The sequence below is a fragment of the Pleuronectes platessa genome, chromosome 8 (assembly GCF_947347685.1).
Source record: "Pleuronectes platessa chromosome 8, fPlePla1.1, whole genome shotgun sequence".
Classification (NCBI taxonomy): Eukaryota; Metazoa; Chordata; class Actinopteri; order Pleuronectiformes; family Pleuronectidae; genus Pleuronectes; species Pleuronectes platessa.
Window position 1 is genome coordinate 22,035,013 of NC_070633.1, and position 23,570 is coordinate 22,058,582.

At 40.1% G+C, this 23,570-nt stretch overlaps 1 protein-coding gene across 6 annotated transcripts in view; it reads right to left on the bottom strand.

Annotated features, from left to right (window-relative positions):
• The window catches only part of diaph2 (diaphanous-related formin 2), a 341,319-nt gene extending 320,956 nt beyond the window's left edge, over nt 1-20,363 (bottom strand). For 3 of the 6 annotated variants that reach the window (XM_053428115.1, XM_053428117.1, XM_053428111.1), the window contains exons 1-4: nt 20,288-20,363; nt 19,229-19,636; nt 7,048-7,080; nt 5,004-5,180 (exon numbers count right to left, since the gene is read on the bottom strand). In XM_053428115.1, coding sequence (XP_053284090.1) covers nt 5,004-5,180; nt 7,048-7,080; nt 19,229-19,312 — 294 coding nt within the window. In that variant the 5' untranslated portion in view covers nt 19,313-19,636; nt 20,288-20,363. The other 3 variants (XM_053428113.1, XM_053428112.1, XM_053428116.1) reach the window with 3 other exon arrangements.
• Nucleotides 20,364-23,570: the final 3,207 nt, after the last annotated feature.

Genomic DNA, 23,570 nt, shown 5'->3' on the forward strand with positions numbered 1-23,570 from the left:
GCAATCAGATTATGTCCTTCCACAATTGAATAAATTACTTTTGCATCCATGTTTCGATGTCAAAGTCACAAGGTGCAGCAACAGGAAATAATGACAGTAATAATTAGTCTTTGCAACGAAGGCAGCGGCCAGGCTACCGCTATATGAACTGTGCAATCCCAAATCTGAGCGAGCGAGCAAAATCAAACAACGCCGCTTCTATTGAGGGCATGCAATCACATCGGATGGGCTGAATAGGGGGTATCTTCGTGTTATTGGGAGTATTATCTTTGTGCTACTTTAATTCGGCTTCACAAAAGACGTCTTTCATGTGAGAGACATCAGGGGATGGAGCGAAGGCCGGACAGAGCACTAAAAGCTAGGGAATGACATGATGATTAGAATGGAGGGGGATGTTTATCAGAGGCACTCTCTCACAAAGAGATGGCTCGAATGAACAGAGAGAAAAAACATCCTCCTCAGGGTTTCAGTCTGTTGAACCTCAAGTTGTGGAGCCATGCTGCCCTCTGCTGGGAGGCGGGGGACGAATCCCACATCCTCAGGTTTGGCTGATGGGATTTTGCAGCGACTACCCGACGACCGAGTTAATGTAGAATTACAAATTAAGCATGTCACATCTAAGTTAGAACACTGTATTATGTAACGGCTTGAATATCTTAACCACAAGTAAATCTAATTCGATTTGATTGTGCTTCATTTGTGAGGCTCGGGCAGGAATCCCATCCAGGGCATCGTGACCTAAATTCCTTCAACTACATTTCCTCTAGTAGTAAATACCCTCGGAGCTTGAAAACTATTAACATCCCTTTTGTAGAACAGGGAGAAGAAAAAAAAAGCAAGACTGAAACTTCTACAATTGGCAGGTTTTTCACCCAAGGAAACCGGCAGGCATTTTAATTAATCTTTGAACCCTGCTAATTTATCTGCTTAATTGGCATTCAATAAATGAGGCAAAATGTGTCAGGGTGAGTGTGCTGCGGAGGGGTAGGAGGAGAGGGCCTGCGGGATGCTTGCCAAGGGGGCGAACTGCAGGAATGAGCCCTCCATGTTTAGTTTCTAAAATGATTAATGCTCTTTTATTAAATATACACTCTCGGGCTTCATAAAAGAGTCCCAGGATATCTTCAACTACGCTGCTGGAGTAACTGAAATGATGAGATCCGAGTTTGTATCAATTGACTGTGGAATGGGCAAGAAATATCCTCTTGAACATTTTGTCTCAAGTTGGGCTTAAAACCCTCAGCTAGGAATTATCCAGCACAAAATATTCTCCCCTGGCTGTCTTATATGATTTTATTCTGCATTATGAGGTTTTCAGGAACATGGTCTTTCCCAGTGGACTGCTGTTACTGCACATATAGACACACACAGCACAGTCCCCAGTAGTAAGACAGTGACACATTATGTTCACTCTTTTGGCTCTGCACTCCAGCACACCGGATTTAAAATGAAACAATGGCTGAGGTTAATGAGCTGACTTTCAGCTTTAATGGTATTTGATGGTGTCCACATCCCCACTGGTTGAGCAGACTTGTAATCAGAGCAGGCGACCGAGGAGGTTCTGAAAGCCAAACGGTGTAATGCTCCCGACTTGCCAAGTCAGGCACCTAAAATCCGACGGAGCAGGTGTTCCACTCCCAGAAGAGCAAACTTACAAAGAAGCAGTAAGTGAAGACGGCTGCATCACAGACCTGCTAGCGCCCCTTCTCTGAAAACAAATATGTAAGCTAAATATATTAATTTAATTAAAAGAATTAATAATAAATATGTTGACTTAAGCTTTTAATTAGACCAACAAATTGCATTCACCCAAATTTCAAGGACGGTGGATGAAAAGTGCAACAATTTAATTAATTTATTGATGTAGAATTAAGCATCCTCAAATTAAAACTGGGATTTACCAATTTACTTTAAAGCAAATGTTTCCTCCAGTGACTTCAGAAAGTTCAGAGTCAAAGCAACAAAAATGTGCCACCGTCCTCCTACTTCTGAGACTACCCTGTAGATAAAATATATAGCATTGGAAGGAATTTCAAAGTCCCCGCAGCACGAAGAGGCTGCAAATACAGCCCCATCCACAGAGCCACAGGCTTCACACCAAAGAAAAGAGCAATTAATGGCCACCATCAAATGTGTCTGTAGGTGAAATAAATATGAAGAGTCCGTGCCACTGGGAAAAGCGGATCTAAGAAAAATAGAAGACATATAAAAATGTTTTGCCTCAACTGTGACAAATCGATTATTTTACCCTCGAGCCTGATCCATGAATGTGTCAGGGCACACACAGTAACTCTCTGTGGGCTGTTTTTAATGTCCTGGGGTAGGGTGTAACTGCTGAGGGATCACATAGGAGCTTATTAGTAGGAGTGACAATGGCGTATATCGAGGCACATAAAACCTCAAAATAGCTACAGCAGCACTGCAACGTGACATTCTTCTTTCACTGGTCCTCTGTCTACTGCAAGCACCTCCAATCCATACACCACTCCTGACAACGAGAGGACATTCTCTACAGAACGGGAAGAGAAACACGCGGGCTCTGGTATCAAATCAATCCTAATAAGGAGGCTCCTGGAGGTTTTCATGCTGACGGACAAGTGCAACAATCATCAGGGTAATAATGTCATTACGACTGCTAATGGCCAGCTCAGAGGACTTAAGTGCCAATATGCAGCATTCATTGACACAAATTCGTGGCAGGAGGAGGGAGACTTTTCAGAATGGCCATCTTCACAAAACATCCACCACAGCGTTCCTGTAATGACCCTTCTTGACATAATTAAGTGTTGAAGTTATGAGGAAAGAGGTTTGTGACACATCGGGATGTATTGTGAAGGCCTCACAGCTAACAGAGCGCTGATGAAATGAGTTCACACGTTACTGTGGTAAACCTCTTTGGATTGGGGGTCTGCTCCTGCAACACAGCTGCCTCCTGACTGAGATGCAAATACTGGACACCGGTGGACTTGGTGCTGTGCATTCTGATGAGTGTGGCTCTGAGTTCCAGTTGCGCGCGCCTTGGGTTATACCAACGACAGGCCACACGGGGCAAAGTCCATTGTAAAGGCAGTTCTGAGGGTAAATGTTTTTTTTTTTTTCAAATTCCTTGTAACCCTCCCTGTAGTTTTATGAACATACTCCTGCTCTCCACGATTAGCTTCAAAAAGTCTGGTAAAGAGTTCATTTGGTTTTCCTCCCCACTGACTGAGGGAGTCTCCCAGTTCCACCAGAACCCTTTGATGACCTTTCAGTAATAGGCTGTGTGCTATTCAGCCTTTGAGATACACAGCGCAACGTGTAAACCACTTTCCGGAGAAAAAAAACATTCTCACTTTCCCCAAGTCGTTAATGCACAGTCGGAGGTCTCACTAATATGGCAGTGGGTCAGTCCTTCATTTGAAGCCAGCCAGACATCTAAGGCTGTGGCATGTAGCGCCATAAAAACAATCAATAACGGAATGGACGCAAGACAAAAAGAGAGCAACTAAAATGTTTGTGTGTGTGTGTGTGTGTGTGTGTGTGTGTGTGTGTGTGTGTGTGTGTGTGTGTGTGACAGAGAAGGCATTACAAAGACAGATGCTGAAGAGGAGCTGCTAGCATCAAAAGAAACAACCACTGACATTTCTGTTATTGCTACATCAAAGCAGGAAAGTTTACCATCTATTACAGTGTGGTTTACAGTCCAAACAGTGGTGGCTTCAAAAGCACACGAGTAAATAATGCTTTTTTCTGTTGGATTCCACTGCTACAATTATATACCCCGACCCAAAGTGTCAAGGTCTGTCAGGTGTCACACCGTGTGTTGTCTTCTGTGTCGTCTGTCACTGAGCGAGATGAAGCCTAGGTTTAATGTCACGCCGCTGTGAGCACAAACACAGTAATTGAGAGGTGAACTGAGTGACAGGGATGAGCACCCAGGCAAGAAAACACTAAGCAGGCGCCTGATGAAAACCACGAGCGCTGGTCGCATTTCTCTGGCCCTGGCAAAGAAGACCATTGTATGTGGGGAAAAAGGAAGGGCAGGCACGGCCCCACTCACACACACACACACACACACACACACACACACTCGGAGACATTATCCACAATAGTGCACACAACCTATGCAATGAAGCCAGAGTAATTCGGCTCCCCACTTCAAAGAGATGAGCTGAAAGCTTTTTGTTAGATTTCAATCCTGCAGTACATAAGGGCAAAAATGCATTTCAATGGAGAAAATCACAAGTGTGACAGAGCTTTGACCCCACAGATGAGTGGGAATTGAATTTCAAAGTTGGGCGTTTTACTGCCTGTGGCCTGGCGTGTGTACGCGGGCGAGCCCTGCATCACAAAAGCTTCACATCTGAATGTAAAATGTTTTTTATCAATACTATAAACACAGGTGAAGATTTGTCTTTAATTCAACATGGCATTTAAACAATATCTCTCAACCCTGGAACTCTGGACATTTTCTGATGTTCCATTAACATTTTGGAATAATTAAATTTATATCATAAACATGCGATGACTAGTTGGTTCTGTCAAGTGTTCTGGATCAGCCGAACTACAGTCAACTATTACAGCTCTGGTTTCAGATCTAATCCTGTGATAAATTGGTAAAATATGACTTGTCAATTTACTCATAAAAGCTGGAATCCATTGGTATAATTTCATCAGGGCCTATTACTTTGTGGTTGAAAAAAATAAAATAACATTATCATCATATTTCTTTCTTTGCCTGCAAAGCTTTTCTAACTATAAAAAAAAAATCGTATCAGCAGTAAAACAAGAACACGTGAGATCTATTGGTATAAGTTCACATAAAGGAACTTTTCTAACTTTGCTTTGAGCCTCATCAAAATCCTTCACCTACATTCACAAAAGCAGATCTGTTTCTGTGCTTGTGCTCTTTACACAGATTTATGAATACATTTTAAGATTTCATAATGGAATGCCGATCATTTATTTTTCTTTGGCAGATTTAATAAAGCTGTTGTTGAGTGTTAGATAAATAGATAGCTCACCATCATCTTCTCAAAGAGGTCGATGATCTCCTTTTCCGAGAGGTTCATGGAGCGGTCGTCAAACAGCGGCTGAGGAACGGGCATCTCATTCAGGATGGAGAGCGGGTCTGTTGGGTGCTGTATAAGGAGCTTCTCCTTCTTATTCCCTGTTTTCCTGAAACTGGTGATACGATCACGCTGAAAGAAATAAAAGAGTGTTTGAGACATTAAAATTTGCCACTGATGAAAAGCCTGTTCAGTACATGTCAGGTATAAAGGTTACTGTTTGTAATCACTGCCGATTTTGAACTCTTTGAAAGAAATACAGATGTTTGAAAAAGGGAAATATTGGTTAAATTTCACACATTCAAGAGTTGTTTATCAGAGGACACACACAGCTCACTGCAGTACACAGCAAACAGGATCCTCTGATGGCAAGGTCAGCTCAGACTGTGCTTCTACTATCGCAACCAGAATTCCTGGAGGTCACTGAGGAGAACTCAGTTTTATAAGGATGAAAATGCCCTGAACTCTGTGAGGTTGACGGTTCCATGTCTGTTGCACTGCTAACCCCACCCAGCAGGTACAACTGACCATTCAGGGTGTGGACAGACCTAGGACCAACCACTAGATGACAGTGCAAGCATCTTATCAACCCTTGGTGTGGCTACTTCATAAAAACACACATGTTAGAAAAGGTCCATAGGTTTTGACCATGAGGAGGAAATAAAACATCAGAAAACACACAATTCTTAGAACAACCCAAACAAATGGTATTAGGTTAAAAATGTGTTAGGTTTGTGCAGGTGCAGTGATGAGTCAGGCCTATATGAGAGTTTCACTCTTTGATGACCATGAAGGTGTTTTTCATTATGTGAAGAGCCACTCTTGGTGATTGGCTATGAGATGACACGTACATCCAATACATCCAATGATTGTTGGGCTATTTCATATTAGACCTTGTTGGACTGAAAGACCTAAAATAAAAATTAAAAATAAAACTATAGAATGTTTATGCAATAAATAATACCTGTATAATCTGATTGAAAATGTTTTTTAATGCCTTCATAAAATATAATGTACAAAATATAAAAGTATTTTTGTGAAAATCTAATAAATCCGCTCAGGAATACACATCAGTTTGTTTGCAACATATCAGAATCGGCACAACTTTTTGGGGACATTTTGTAACGCAAAAAGTTTATATCAAATCTTTACTTACCGTCACACCCACATGACAACCTGGTTTGTGTTCATGTCATTAAAACACATTAAACATACAATATTTTACTGTTGTAAGATCAGTGAGACTCAGTCAATTTTCCTCAGCTTATCAGTTGACACTGATGAAGTTTAGTGTGAAAGCCAAAAAGTACATGGATGGCATGCAACTACATGATGTTAGTCACATTTGGTTAAATGGAACAGAGAAGCCATGCTGCATGAATGAACACATAGTAGTAAAATGAAAAGATACAGATGATGATGATAACACACACATGATGGCACGACTGCCAGTTGAGTGAAATATCACTGGATGGATCAAATATACTCAGACAAAACACATAATTCCTGACTGATTAAATTCAAAATTAACATTTCTTTGTAGACCCTAAAATGAATGTAATACAGAGTCAAACTTGGTATTTAAAAGGCCCTGCAGATCTAATCATAGTCCCACAGATCACTGCATATGAAAGGATCTATGAGCTGCTTACATAAGTTTAGATGCTATGGCCTAAGTTCTGTTCATAATGAAAACTTTAGGCTGCTGATAAAACCCCCATGACAAACATTGTGTTTTATTTACACAGTATTATGGAGTGATATCACACTACGAAGTGAGATTAAGCAGTTTCTGTTCAGTACAGTAACAAAAGGTCACATTGTATATATAAGCTGTCCTGAATTTTTCACGCTTCAGTTAAATATTAATTAATTGTTTTGCTTTTTGCACATCGGACCCATCCACATATTTCAGTCTAAAGTCTCATGCAGCCATAAGGAAAGAGTGAGATGATGTAAAACAAAACTAGGCACACCAAAATGAAACCAAGCACCTTACCATATCATCAGCCAATGTTTTTATGTGTATGTTCTGTTGGAGGGGAGGGAAGAGTGTGAAAAACAAGATCCAACAGAAAATGACAAACACCCACAAAGAGCACAGCATGTAGCCCATCACAATGCACTCACATGTGCAGTGTCCTCTGGTTTCTGTGTCTCATTAATCTGGCAGAAGACAAATCTGCTTTCAAATGACAAATATATTTGTATAATAAGTAGTTTATAATGGATATGTGTGATTAATGTCTAAGAACCACAAATGGCATTAGCCAGTTTTCATTATCTGCTGTTTTTGTAGATAATAATAATAATAGTATGTGGATATTCTAGACACTGTACATGTGAAGGACGTGACAATAAGTAATGCTCCCATAAAGAGTGTTTTATTGTGTGTAAGCTTTAAGTGTGAGTTCAAGAGTGAAACACACTTTAATACAAATACAAAATATATCACATGAAATGAGATGCACTATAAAACTTGTAATGCACACGCCTGTTTAAAAGACCCACTTCAAAAAAATCTTCCAAAGTTTTGTGTATATTAAAAAAACTGTTTTATCTCTGGAAGGTGTTTTAAAGAGCATCTCTTGAAGTGACAGTGGCCCGATCCTCGATGTTAAATTTTATGATATCATCCATTCAAAGACATTCCAAAACGTTTCAAATATCTGTGTTCCAAAGAGCTCAAATTAAGAAAAATGAAATCCAGAAACTTCTCTCCACTGCAGATACTCTTCTTTATCTCAGACAAAATAAAGACGGGGCCACCGCCAGCCGCTTGTGGCTCGGCGAGGGACAGCCATTTGATGCACACCTCAAATGGGAAGCAGTAGCGGCGCTGCCATATGCCGTGGCGCTAGGCGATGAAGTACTAATGAGTAGGGCGATGTGGGGTGGGGACGGCCATAAAGTCTGCCTCCAGCCGCGGATTTCTCCTCTATTCTAATCAGGAAACTACTGATGCCGGGGCGAGCAAACAGACTGACTCTAACCTGTGCCTCCCTCTGTGCGTCTTTATCAGCCGTCGCTCTGGGCAACACCGAGCAGACACTCAAACTGCCAAATCTATCACTAGTTTTGTCGGCAACAACCGATCAACAGCTGCAAGCTGCGAACCACGGAGAATAGAGGTCCGGTCGCTATGAGCAGGTTTTATGTGCTGACCGGCTGTAACTGAGAGGTCCTTTTCATTAGACGTCTGTCTGGGATGACCACGCATTCATGTCATCATCACTTCATCCCTTCAACACGGCTGCATCTTGTCTTCCAACATCTCCAAAGCTGAGAATTTGACCCGAGCAACAACTTTTTTCCCATTTTTATCTCCGATCGTAAGTGTCATTAAGCCCAGCATTCTCTAGCAGTCTAAAACTGCGTGAAATAATAGCTAATTTTCAAATGGAGTGCTTAAACATTTTCTAATCAATTTAACAACAATCAAACCACTGTTTGGTTAATTGCCTTGACTTGAGGGCCTTTCCTTGCCCATTATCTTGGCAACATCGCAACAATGCAATTTAACATCTAACAATTAAGCTTGCATGTCCTCTGGGCTTCTCCCGCTTATTAAAGTAAACTTTTTCATCATAATAAATGTTTATTACCAGCCACATATTCCTCTAAATAATCAAATTAGCTCTGGGTCCCTCCTTAATCAAATATGATTATGACTCCATGCAGATCTTTAAAAATGAAAACACAAAGCAATATTTCAAAACTTGAGAGTCAGTTTGGGGACACAAAACCATACCAGTATGCATATTTTACACAATAACTTAAAATTAATATCACACAGTACAACTACTTTAACTCGTGTGGAGACGTATCCTTCCACCGCTGTGTTTTATTACAGAAAGCCACCAGGTGGCATATGAAATAAATTCTCACTGAAGATGGACAACAGACCAACTTGGTATCACACTGGGTACCATCGCACATGTTTTTAAATAGAGATGCCTTTCATACACAACTAATTTAACTAGACCATCTGTATGATGTCATTTTAACCCACTCACTGAAACCATCGCTATAAAATCAGTAGTCAACATGCCTCTGTAAAACGAGTTAAACAAAATTAGGTTTTACTTTAATTAGTTCTAATAATAACAAAGGATTACTGGGAGCCTGCCGTTGTTGGCAGTGAAGACTGAAATGCAATGTACCGCTGATTGTACTTGGCAACTTCATCAAACTACCTTGTCCCTCCAGTTAAATCCGCTGCTCAGTTCAGCTACAGGCAAGTGAGAGTTAGAAATACTTTCGTGAAGGACAAACAAATTCCAAATACTGAGATAAAAGCATTCTGAAATTTGGGAAGAATTTCATATTACACCATATTCGCTAGTTACTACACTCGAGCTGGGTTTTCAAAGTGGGAAATCTGTATTCTCACAAAGTTGCTTATACAATTATGAGCGAGTAAAGTAAGTTAAAGTAAAATAGTTCTGTAATCAAATTAACCAGTACAGACAAATACATGTGCTGTACATATGAATCATGAGAGCACAGCTCATTGTATATTTGTGCAGTAAAATAAAATGTGCTTTTAAATTACATGAATACCCCCTTTAGCACCAGTAACTATAGAAAAATATAAAAGATGCAGTGACACATGCACTAATCACAATGCAGCTTAAACTGTCAGAAACATGTTTTAATCGGGCTAGATATTTATCTGTCAGCAGAACAGACAGCAGCGAGGATAAATCACAATGCAAAGGAATAACTGTCACAAAACTCAGAGCATGGCTTAAAAAAACTCAAAGGACACAAATGACAACAAATTAATCTCACACACAGCAACAATAGTGAATGTGCACCGTCTGTAAGAGTGACTGCTGATCTGTCTGTGCCTGTTATCAAATCACAGACCACAAACATATTTAAGATGGGGAAAAATTTAATTTTGTCCTGTTCTGAATGTCAGTATAAAGGGCGTCTACATTTGGGTTGTTGCCAATAGGGTGCACCAGAGCTCCTATTAAGAAAAGGGCCAGATAAACAGATTTAAAAACAAAGGCTTTAATTATTAAACCTTTATCCAAAAATACTATACGCACTATTTAAATAAGGAAATCAATAAACTGAACCGAGCACCACCAAGATTCTACTGTGCAAAACAAACCTGTAATTGACAGGCCCTGAGGCCGCAGCACTACTTTCCTCTGGTTACATTAGAGACCCATGTTTGCCAGTCATAGCCATAAACTTCAAAATTAGATAATTTGTCTAAGTGTAATCAAATCAGATTCAGCATTGCCAATATCATGCTCAGTTGTGGGGGAATGGAATCAGGCAGCAACAAATACCATCTGAGTAACTGAATTAGACATAGTCCAAACAAATCAATTTTTCTAAATTAGTCTTGTTAGAGAGTCTCCTCAATGGCTTGTCTAAAGTCAGAGCGGTAAGCCCACAACACAGCTCTCACTATTGCAAAAGATTTATGAAAACATGAAAGTAACATTTATCTTTCTTGATAAAATCTATCCAATTAATCTTTGTGTTTGCACTGTGAGGACTCCCTTTTCAAGCAGAGGCCAGAAGACGAGCTAAGAGCCATTTCCACCTCACATTTCATGCAACTTTCCAAACTATATCTGGGGAGCAATTATTTATTTAATATATATAGCTAACAAACTTACTTCAGTAAGCACGTAGAAGTGAAATTGCCCTCTCCTGGTGTTTTCCTCTACAATATGCAAACAATTCTTTCTGAACATTTAAATGACAGCAAACATCTGGTTTCCTTTGTGCTCCAGCCCTGACTCATCTTTATTCAAACGCTGGTATCTATAGATCTTTCCGTCTCTCCAGCCCTGTGGCCTGCACCAAACAGCTTCACTAAGTTTTCTGAACAACTTTGCAGAGTAAATACCACAACAGATCTTTTACTGTCAGTCATTTCTTCCAGATTTGTCATGAGTTTGACTAAGTTACAAAGCCAATTCATTCCTCATGTAAATTTATGTAAGAAGATTTAATTGTATTTGCATGGTAGTGACACAATTCATCTGTCCAATATGAGCTGGTGTGTAACGATGGTGTGTACTGGACCATCACATAATGAGTAACGGATTAATTAAAAATCAGATTGATCAACATTAAGTGGCACAGTTATGGGGTCTAAAGCTTTCCCGATTCATAAACTGAACACTTTACGAGGGTAAAGTGAAGTGGTCCAAATCACAATTGACAATGTCAATGTTAATTTCTCTCACTGGAAAAACAGAGTCACGTTTGAGTCTCATCTGTATTCTCTCCTGGGGCACTTTTTTAGGTGAGAATAAACATATCCATATCATAACATACCTGTGTGTGAGTAACTTTCAACAAAGGGAGTAAAGGTGAGAGGAGGTATTGCATATATAACAAGCACACGCACGAGGAAACACCAGAAGACACAGGTTCTTCTCCAGATGCACGAAAATCTCAAATTAACTTGCAAACTCGATTGGGAATAATTTACCCAAACACAGACTTTTGGTTGTTATTCTACAAAAATAAATAAAGTCTTAACAGATGCAGTAACGACTCACTTCTTACACATAATCTTTGTGATATTTTCAGTTGTTTAATTCCCCTCAAAAAGTTTCAAAAACAGAGCCAACAATTAAAACAAAGGAGAAAAACAAATAAAGAATGCACTCGATTTCTGTGAGAGCTGAAGTGCCTTTAAAGGGCATGAGTGCTGTGTTGGCCTTATTATTTCAGGAAAGTGCTGGTACAGTTTACTCTTTCCTAAAACAGCTTCTATTGAAAGGGGAAAGCTAACAACAGCCAGCACAGCTAAGATCTGAATGGCTCCACGCTGGACGGCCTGACAACGTGACACAGCACTGCCCTCAGGTTATCTCGCTCTCGGTTCTAGTACTGTCCTCTTGAGGGTTGGCATGATATGAAGATAAGACAAGTGTTGAAGTTTGCAGGAAAGGGCAGCAATGTCAGTGCGTTTCTCAAAATGTTCATGAAAATGCATTTTACAGACGAACATACTGAAATAAATGTGTTCTAGCAGAGATCAACAGGAACTTTGTAATACAATTTAGAGGCGGGTGATGTGGCTAAAAATTATATCAAGATAAAAATGTTGATTTCAGTCGATAATAATAATTATCGGGATGAATTATTTAGCCTTTTTGCTCCCGTGTTGTGGATCTAGTTATAAAATCTTCTTTATGAGCAGAGAATGACCTAAAGTCATTACATCTGCTTAACCAATGTTGTCCTTAATTGCCACCATGTGCAGAATGATATGACCTTGTGACCTTGTTATGTTATCTGTCGGCTGTTTGCTTGGTGCTGGCTCATGATACTGTGTACAGCTAGAACGTTCTAAAATCATCCAATCACAATGCCCTTGTTTCTGCTCCAGTAGTGATTATGCCTGCCTTTTTCACTGACATGCATCAGGCAGTGCATCAAGTGCATCAGCCAGTGAGTTTCATTCTGAATTAAACTCTTTCAGTCTGACACGTATCACTCAAAGAGATTTATTCAACAAATCATTTGATTTAATTGTTCATCTCTCAAATTTAAATAGCTAAATTGAATTTCTCTACAACTAAGATCAAAACACATGTAGAATAACACACTACTTCACTACTGACACACCCATAAAAGAAAATGTGAAGAGTCAGACAGCTAACTCACAACTCAGTAGAAATATGATTTCTCACTTGCTTACACTGACAAATGTAAATTTAGATAAGTGTACAACGGGGGCAATGAGAGACATCTCTCAGCAAATTTAGCAAGAAAGACAAATCCGCCATCACAATCATTTAATGTCATACGAGTGAAAGAGCAGGACACCCCCTTCAGCCTGACCTACATGTGACTCAGTAGCTCAGTCAAAACAGAAACACAGACGACCAGGCATCCACCTAAACTAAGAACGAGACTCAACTGCACCGATTCATCTTGTGTTATCTCTCAAGGAGGCTTTTGAATATGCAACTGAGGCCATGTTCCATTCTATATAGCTAATGTACAGAGAGGCTCTGAGAGGGAAACTGAGTGGTGAGTCTGTTGGTTTCTTCCACTGTGTGACTAAAGCATTCTTCACCACTTCCTCTCGCTCCTACTTCCTGAATGCCATCATTAAAAACGCTCACATGTGGTCTGCTTCCTGCAGTTCCTCACACATCTCCCCGACGCGGTAACATTCCCTCACAATGTAAAGGCGGGGAAAATAAAAGATAATCAAAATAGCACGAAAAGTAATGGCCGAGCCACGCGACACCAATCCTGTATAGATCGACCCAACAGGCAACAGGAACTACAGGAGAGCCTCAAGTGTGTGACAAGATGACAACTTGTATTAACTACTACTACTAACCTCAAATGATCCTGGAGGCTTCCCTAAAGCTTGTGTATCAAAGTGTCAAGCGCCTCAAATGCCAAAGCTTTCAACACCAGCAGCTGAAAAGCAAACCATTCAATATGATCCCCAACGTGACACAGTTCAAACTGGCAAGCGCATGAAGGTTAACTATGTCGTTGCCTTAAATCAGACACAAATGTTTCCTGTTTTAACATCTGGGCTCTCGCCTGAGACGCACTGTCGCTGTGTGTGATGTGGATTTAGTCTCATAAAAAATGAAAAAATAAAAAATGAAAAAATAAAAATGGCTTGTTCCTTATAAATATACAATGAATCAGGATCTCAGTCTTTAGCTCTGGTGAAGTACTTAATGACTTGTCTGGTTTATGTCACTCAAGAATCTCAGGTCTGATCTGTAGTGACACTGTTTGCGTTAAAGATTTATAAAGGGGCCTTGAAATATTCTTTAAAAATCCACGATTTTAAACAGATTAAACTGACAAAGTAAAATAACTGCATGTCTACAAATCTTAAAGGTTGCCAGAAGTTACTCTCATCTGATTCCTTCACTTATTTATACTCTGTACTGGTGGATAATCGCCTGTATTTGATTAGATATACTGATGTACATGTTCAAAATTATATTTCGTTTAAAGAATGAATTAGTTAATGAAAACAGTAAGCTACTTCACTGACATATCAATGCTATAAATACTCAAAATCATACTGGGGGGAGCTGCTCAGTTTTTCCCAAGCTAGAGACAAGATGACAACGTTAACCTCAGCTAGCTTTGATTTTAACATAAAAAAAATGGCGGCTTTTGGTTTAGCAACGGTTCTTCACAGCCGACAGCTCAAGGGTTTTCAGTTCTTGTGAATGTGAGCAGCCACCAACCTCTCTGTGGGACTCTTCAGGAGAAAGGCCTGAGGAGTGTGGTACTTTCTCCCAGTGATAAAGCTCTGAACCATCTCTTCTGTTTCCGGGTCAGACTGCCCACTGCTCTGACATCACTGAGCGGCTAACACCACAGCATGTGATGCACTACTGTCACCATGTCTTCCTGTATACACCACACCTCACAGTGTGTGGCCATTGTGCTATGTACTGTGTATATAGTATTTTATCTTACTCCATTTATTCATATCTTCATCGTATCTATAGTTTGTATTGTAGGTTGTATTCCCTTATTCCATTCTAATGGGCATCTACACAATGGCTTTCAACTGATTTATTTATCCTGGGGAATAAAGTTATCTTATCTTACCTTATCTTATAGTACCTTATTCATTTGATGCACTGTATGAGTGTGTGTATCAAAGGGTGAATGAAAAACTGGGCTGTCAAGTGGCCTGTTGAGTGGCCAGAAGGACTAGAAAAGCACTTTATAAATACAGACCATTTAACATTTTCTCACTATAACTGTATATTTTAAATGATAGAAGGATTATATATGCATAGCTATATGTATTACATATATGTAAGATTAACTTTAAAATATTAAAATAATCTTAATGATAATAATCATAAATGATCACCTTTATACTTTTAAACTTAGTTTATATACGGGCCATTTAGTCACTTATCCATTTTAATTCATTATGAAAATATTTCTCTTCCATATCAATATCATATGTATGAAACATTCATCATAACAAGAGGTAATAGGGACACCAATAATCATCTTCAAAAGCCATAATGCATCTCTCTGATCCTCATTTTTCATAGGTTAACAAACAATAAAGAAACACTTCTGAAGTGCCAGGCTCAAAGGTTCTGTAGCTAATAGTCAAAACAGAAAGAAAGAAGTGAGAATAGTTTTCAACTCAAAGCTAATGTGTATCCTGAAAATCACTTCCAACTTCCTCCACAACTTGTTTCTTAAACAGTAGTGTTATCTTTTGACAAGCAGAAGAATGTGTTTTAAAACCAACCACCCCCTCCCACCTATCTGCAGTGTATATGTACAATTAGAGTGAAAAGGTGCTGGGTTGAAGAGAGGACACTGATCTCAGTTGTAAATTAGCCACCAGCTCTCTGTCTCCTTCTCACTTGAACAAATGACCTTTGAGACATGGATCTCCTTTAGTCCTTTTGTTAAACATAATAGAGCAGAGCAGACGGCCACTGCCTGTCGTAAGTAAACATCACGGATCAGTCACTTGACGGACTGGTCACATTACACAATGAAGTGACCCACCAAACACTCTGGGAGGAATGGTACCTTTGTTTTGTAGCTGAAAATTGCACGTTTAAACTTCATTAATTATGAAATAATTAAATAAAAATGTATGTAACTAAAGCATTTAATGAATAGATTGTGTGCTTCAGCTCTTTCAAGAACATTCACTTAAAACTAACTGACAAATTTGTGCTCTGTGATTCACTCATTCATCACTGACACTAAACTATAACACAACTCTAAAAACAAAGCAAAGCTGTTTAACAATAACATTCCTCCTCACATGATACAGATCCGTGGATAAGGTCTGGGATCAGCAAATAATCGAGCATGTCCCAAGACTGTGTGTGTTAATAAACTAAATCTTATTAGCGGATACATACTTATGAGATGGTAAATTCAAAGAGTGTTGCATTGGAAAATGTATTCACATTTGATAATAAATCAGCCAAACATAATGGCTGTTTGGCTTGAGACGAGGTTTCTGCAGATGATGAAATCACTGTAATTATTATTGTGAAATCACAAACCTCAAAATAAAAGTCCACAACACTAATGCAATCAACAAATGCTCTAATAAATAGGTACACAATAAATTAGTGTTTTAAAACTTCGGATTGTCGGTTGAAGACTTGTTCGGAGTCCTCTGTAAATTTATATATATATATATAGGCCAAAATCATAACAAAGAAACTACAGTCTGTGTTGAGAAGTCATATGGTTATTTTAAGGATACACTGGGATGACTTTACCCGCTTGCTGCTCTATATGATGTCATCTTTTACTCTGGTATGCAGAGGAGTAATATTTCTCCCTTTCTGCCAAACCAGCTCCACAGAATTCCTTTAAAAGGACTTCATCAGCCTGTTTTATTGCATGTCATGATGTTCCAGTAAAGAACATTATCACAGAGTACCGAGCACAAAACAACCGAGAAGTTTTACATAAGCTCTCTCACGGAACACTGTGGGGTTATTCTTATGTCCTTGGCTGCGTTGAGTATCTACATCCTGGGCCCGAAGCCCAAATGGTGCTGCTGTGATGTAATCATGCCCATTGACTTGTTAAACAAACACACAGCTTTCAGTGTTTCTCCTCTAAAGACTGGTTTGCTTTAGCTGAGACCAAACTGTACCAGTGACTGCCACTTTGCTTGGGAGCCGAGCAAATGGCACTGTGTTGTTATTAGCCACTCTGAGTGTGAAAAAGCAGAGACTACATGTGGTTCTATTCCGCCTGTAATAGACATTACCCCCAACCTTTTCCCTTGACAACATTTACACAATCTACATTGCATGTCAGGAATGTAGCCCATAGCCCTGCATAGAGGGTAAACTGTTTATAGTTAATTATAAGCAAATCTTCCAAAGTCCAACCATCAGTGAGAACATTTTTGCAAGTATGTTATGATGTAATCATCCGAAGGAGCCTGGCAAATACCTTCATGTGAGTGTGTGTCAGCTTATTGAAATGTCTGCAAACAAACATGGAGCTACACTATGTATTAGGGCAGCGAAAAAGTGGGGATAAACAAGAGAGGACAGATCCTGGCTCCACCCAGGAATGAATAATGGTTTCCTCCCTCACACTCAAGAGTCTTGTTGAGATCTCTGCAACAGCCAGAGTCCAGGCTTCCTTTGCTTCTGACTGCTTTGTTGCGAGGTATGAGAAGCAGGGGACGTGCCCAGCCCTGAGTCCACTTTACTGGACAAAAAGAAGTGATCCGAGAGTGAATGCTGGCGTTCTCCGGCCACCCTTGCAAGCAGTTCTAAACTTGGGAAGCAGGCTGATCAAGAGTCTCAGGCTGTCATTGGGATTTCTCAAGACAACACCCTTTAGGGAGTGCATGTCATTTCCTGTCCAGCAGCTGTTATGGTAGCAATGTCCCTCACCTTAAAGTTGCTGCAAACAACCATTACAAGTTACAGGTTTAAGACTTTCCTCAAGTCTAATAGAGCCACAAGAACCACCACCTGCTGTAAGAAAACTACCTAGGTGTAAATAAAGTTATTAATGGTCAGTCAAATTCTATGCAATCATTCAGTCAGACGTTAGAAACACTAGCCCACCTACACACACACATGTTTTCTTGTTTGATAGCAGTGACTCTGATTACACTTCTGGCCAAACACTACAATAAGTAAACAATCACAAGCAAGTGAAAGGCACAATAAAAAGCCACACTACTAGCACTCAATTATTGGCTGGTGAGAGGCGACATCATCCAGAAAGTTAAAACGCAGCCAAGGTTTTCATGAACGTGGAAAAACAAAAAGCACAATCAACACTGAACAATTTTCTTTTTCAGTTTTTCACCAAGGAAAAAAAAACTTTCAACCACCGGTTTCTACAGATTCAGACACTTACATGCACTCAACACATTCAGTGATAGAGTTTAGGTTTGTTTAAAGTTTTATGTACAGGACAGTGAAAGCCAGAAGGATCCTATAAAAACTATAGTTTTGGATTCCCTTGACACACTGTTTACAAAGCGGTAATTAAGGAAATCAGTCACGCTACATGATTAGCTGTCAAACACATCATGAAAAATGTTACACAGCACCACACCTCCCAAAACTTATGATCTCATTCCCAAGGCAAAGAATGCAGTGAATGAATGGCTTAATGACACCAGAGCAGGAATGATGCAGACTCAGACTCCAGCACACTCTTCACTCTACATGTATTATTCAACTAGACCAAGCCAATCGAGCTGCTGCAACTTATAGGATTGTTTAAGTGGTTTGGAGTTGTTATCTAAGAGACGCTGTCCTCCTGAGAAGTTCATTTCTTGTGCTGATAAAAATGTTCAGGCTGACTGAGGGAAAAGTTTTATCAATCACACACACACACACAAACACCGTTTTATTAAACCGCACACAAACCCCCACTGACGGCACACGAGTGGCTGCGAGTGAGTCACCCGGTAACTTGACTTTGTGTTTGTGTACGTAGTCACAATAGATATCGAAGCACAACTGTCACAACAAGAACACTCTTCGCAGAACTTTTAGGGAAATGCATTGACGGGGATAATCACATGATGCACTGAGTGCTTTGAAAAGTGAGGCACTCAGTGAAACACTATCTGTTTTTCTCAACTCTTAACGGCTATTAGCTGCCCTGTATCTGGCTGCATTAAAAAGTAATAACAACACATCTTTAGCCTCGTCTTGCTCAGCAAATACAAAACCTGCTGTTCACGACTCGGACTCTCGTTTATGTTAACACTTCAATTGCTCATGAGGTTTATACGGATTAATAAACTGAAAACAGCTGCCTTGGCGTGTTTAAAAATAAGTTTTCCTAGGACAATGTCATTGCTTTTAACATGTGCTTGCCCTCATTCATTTGTGTGTGTAATGTATCCCTGCTTGTGTCTGTGTTTGAAACCTTTACGTCATTACTGCCCATCTTTACCAGGACTCCCTGCTAAGAGCAAAAATATAAATAAATAAACACAAGTAAAACTAGAGGAAAAGTAACGCAATGGGTCTAAACAAGGCCAGTTTACACACTACACAAACTGCAGAGTTGTGAAAGTGTGGAGCAGTGCAACTTTCTCACTCTGACCAAAGTTGAGAGTGACATCAACCCCTGCTCGTGGGACTACACAGGATGTGTAGTTCCCCTCCACACACACACACACACACACACACAGTCGTTACACCTACCAGCTTTTTGTTTTTGCCCTCATCCTCGCCGGATTTCTTTTTAGAGGGTTTATTCGGGTCCTCTCCACCGCTGGCTTGATCCATGTCGGCTCTGGGTTCAGTTCCCCCTCCCGGATTTGACTTCACAAGAAGCGACCTCCACAAAAGTTGGCAAACTTCACCGGCGCTTTTTTTTTTTTTTAAAGAGCACGTTCACAGCAAAGCATCCAGGTTAGGTCTTCTCAAAACCCATTCCGATTTTTAAAAACAAAAAGAGGAAAAGGGTACAGATTCACGTTGATCCCGTCCAGAGTAGCTCCGGCTCCGGATCCAGCAGCTGGGGGGAGGCAGCTCGAAGGAGGAGCAGAGGTGTGGTAGGATATGGAGGAGTCCCGTCCTGATGGCAGCTCTCCTGTTCACACCGCTCTCCTGAAATCACATTCAAACACCACGTTAACAACTCGTTCTTTTTCTCTACATCTGTCTGATTGTTGATGTTCTCTTTAACACGTGTGTCCCCCCACTTCCCTCTGTGGTCGGGGGGCTGCAGAGGAGCGGACACGTTCGAGCCCAACGCATCGTGAAGAGGCAAAACAGATGTAAACAAACCCTGTCAGATGTAACTGGGGTCAGATCCAAACGGAGGTGAAGCCCGTGGTGGTTTTTTGTTTTAACATTTAATAGACAAAGACATCTCTGTGTTTGCAAACAGGCTGAAGTGGTACAAAGAGCAAACTCTAAACTGAGCTATAACGTAGTAGTAACCGAGCCAAAGCGTTTCCTGTCCGCCCGGAATGACAGAGTTTGACGTGCCATGACCACATCGCCATTAATCACACATCACATCATTAATAAGGAGTAATACACATGTGTGTAAGAGAGAGAAATCACCGTTGTTCTCTCCCTGCTCACTTTGTTGTGCTGCACACTCTCAGCCCTGCTAGCTTAAATGTGCTGCTACCCGGCTAGCACTGTGTACACGTGAGTACACAACCACACGCCACACAACAGCGGTATTTAAAGCGTAAACAATTAATAACAATAATAAGAAAAACTCACAACACCCCATCCAGGACTTACCTGTGCAACCGAACGTGACTGTCAGGCCCCGCGGTGTATCCGCCCACAGGCTCGTCTGATTGGTCCGGGACTAAGGAAGCGAGCGGGGGCTCCGGCCGCCATTGGTCAGATCAGCCGTCAGCTGTAAGGTCGGCGTGGCGTTGGAGGGGCGGGGCCTGTGTGCTGACGTAGTGGGGGTCATTGTGATCTCACAGCAGGAGGATGGAACTCAGACTCGAGAATAGATCTGAGAGTGAATTGTGAAAGGATGAGAGGAGGCAGGGCGTGAGGCTGCGGCAGACAAAGCTGTGTGTGTGTTGTAGGAACAGCTGATGCTATTGTTATGGTTCTCCATAGGAATAATAATAATGAGTGTAAACATTCTCTATATGGAACTTTACATATACAAAGTGCGGTACCAGGATGGAACGATGAGAATGAAACAATGGAGCAGAGGCTGAAAATATAACTTCCCAGCTAACTCCAAAAATGTTTGCTTTCCTCTGTTTTATAAGCTGGTAAATTTAAACTTTCTTTGATTTGAACTGTTGGTTGAACAAAACAACAAAGAAGAAACGTGATCATCGCTGTTTTCTGACATTTCATAGAATAAACAAATACAGACAAATCCACAGCTCAAATAAGTGATTTATCAATATAATTATATGTATATAAAATAGTGGAGCACAAGCTGGTCTATTAACTTAGTCTGATTTTTTCTATTATTCTAGCAATTGTATCAAACATTTTAAGTTGTTTTTCATTTGCAGCAAAAGTCACACTGCACCTCTGGATCTTTGTTTTACTTTGGTATTGTATTTGCCTTTTTTTATTGGAAGCTCTTTCTACCTTGATTTTATTTTAATTTAACTATTGCACTGCTGAGCTAACCGGATTCGTCTTCAGCAACCCCTTTCAGTCTACAGTTGACCTATGTGTTAACTTGCATATGACAAATAAAACCTATACCTCTAATAATAAAGAACTTTCTTTATTTCTATATCTAAGGAATTTTAGCCCTCCTGAATATCCAGGAGTTTATAACCTTTTGCGTGGAGACGGCACCAATTATAATAATAATTGATAAAGTTTGGGGACAATGTTTGGAGTGTAGCAGCCCTTGCTGGACAAAAGTCTAACTTTGTGACTCATAATGGACAAAAGCTTTAATGAAGACACTGACACTTTAATGAAGACACTGACAGAGTGTGTGTCTCCACCAGACGATAAACCAGGTGATAAACAATCAAAATGTAAAATCATGCTTCTTTCTTGGGAAAACAAAGGCACAGTCATTTTTCTCTGCTTATAGATTAAGTGTCCATTTGTCTGATTGCCCTGAAGGCACCGGGGAATTAATCGTCCTCCTTTTGTGTTCAGTTCAATACTGATAAATATCCAGCTTCAAATAAATGTCTCTTCATTCACCGGATTACCAAGAAACATCCAAACATCCGAAAAGCCAAAAGTGTCAACATCATGGTGTTGCTAAAAGAAAATAAACTAGATTAGTATCATATTGCCACCAACCGTCCAATCAGCCGCTGCCATAGAGCTCCCATATTACGAACATGGCTAAAAGCAGATGATGAAGAGGAGACTGTTGCCACAACACATGTAAACAGGCGGTTGGCTTGTTGAGCTATTCTGTGCCACGTTAGACATGCCAAGGGAAATCTATCCAGCTTTGAACCAACTAACAGTAACTTGCACAACTTATTTTGCCCACAAATACAACTCACCCAGATACTGCCTTGACACAAAAGGCGAAATGACAGTAGAAAGCAACAATAGGGGTATTAAGTTAAGTTAGTTAAAAGTTAATTTTAAAATGTATATATATTTAGAGGATAAATATTCTTTTGAAAATAAAGTACACTTTTATTCATTCAAACAATTACACCCAAAAGTTTGACTGAAACCTAATTTAAATAATGCACAATGTTTTTGGCCAAAGGCAGATTTAATTCACTATGATAAAAAGGGTGTAACATTTAGGCGTGTTCAGCCAGTTGTGCGAGTTCATTTGGTTATGTATTGGCATTGGTTCACACAGACTGAGTGAGAAATACACGCATAAACTGCAGTTTTAATATCAAACCCATAGTTATCGGCTTCTGTCAGGCTTTAATAATCGAAATTCTGCCAAACACACCAGTAAAAACATGCTAAGCATCACACTTTCTGTATTTCAGTTTCCCTCTGTGCAGTTCCTCAGTTTATGTCGGAGTGCAGCCGCTGGAAAGCAGCTCCAAACATTTAATTAGGTCATTCAGCTTTCCATCTGTCCACGCTGGACTTCTGTCCCTCACTGGATCTGTGGCAAGATGCTGCTGCAATGTGGGAATGAGATCACGAGACACAACAAGAGATTCCTGTCGGGTTCAGTGATAGACCAACAGAATATTCACACACAGTATTTTTTACAATTGTATTTGAGACTTATTACAACACTAGCCTTTATTTGTGTTACGTATTATTTGTACATTCTTTGTTGAAGAAAAGATCAACACAATTGCCAAACCATGGTCTTTCCATTGCCATTCATATTGACCCTGGGGATTCTCTTTCCACTTTTTTAAGGAACTCACCAGACTCAACATCCACTTAGAAGCTTGATAATTAAACATGTGCAGCTGCTCTGGATGTGGGACTTCATTTTCCCAAAAGTCATTTGTCCGTTTTTGAGATGACTGGCCAAGGCCCTGGAAAAGTAGAGAACTCCCTTTCAAAAACTTAAGTTCTGAATATTTATGTCTTTTTAAAGGATGTTGTTTTTTCCATTGGAATCAGTGCGGTTTCACTGCTGCACCAGTTGGATTCCTCTGAGACAAATATGAACCATATGCTTTCAAAAACAAATGGTTGGATTCAAAAGAAACCCTGTTGAGATTTTGCAGTAAGTGTAACTGGGGTTGTTTATGTGCAGCTGTTCTTTTAATCTTTAAATCTCCATTCACATCCTATTTAGCACTTGAGCCAGGGGGTCCCCACTGAACTTCCCAGCATGCTTTGCACTTGTTTGTTGTGGCATTTTTCTCCTATTACAGTATCGCTAGACATAGAAAGATATGAAGATGTCATCAAAGAGCAGCGTGTGCGTAGACCTGGGAGATAAAAGAGGAATTTGAATTATGCATCTTCATTTCTCATGTGACAACACAGACAAAAACACAAAGATGTGTCTAATAGGAGCATGTCACCATTCAGCGGTATGCAAATGCAGCACACATCTTTCACACCATTAGCTGTGAGGCTTGCAGCACATCAGATAAAGTGGCACGAGAGTCTGGGAACAGTATTT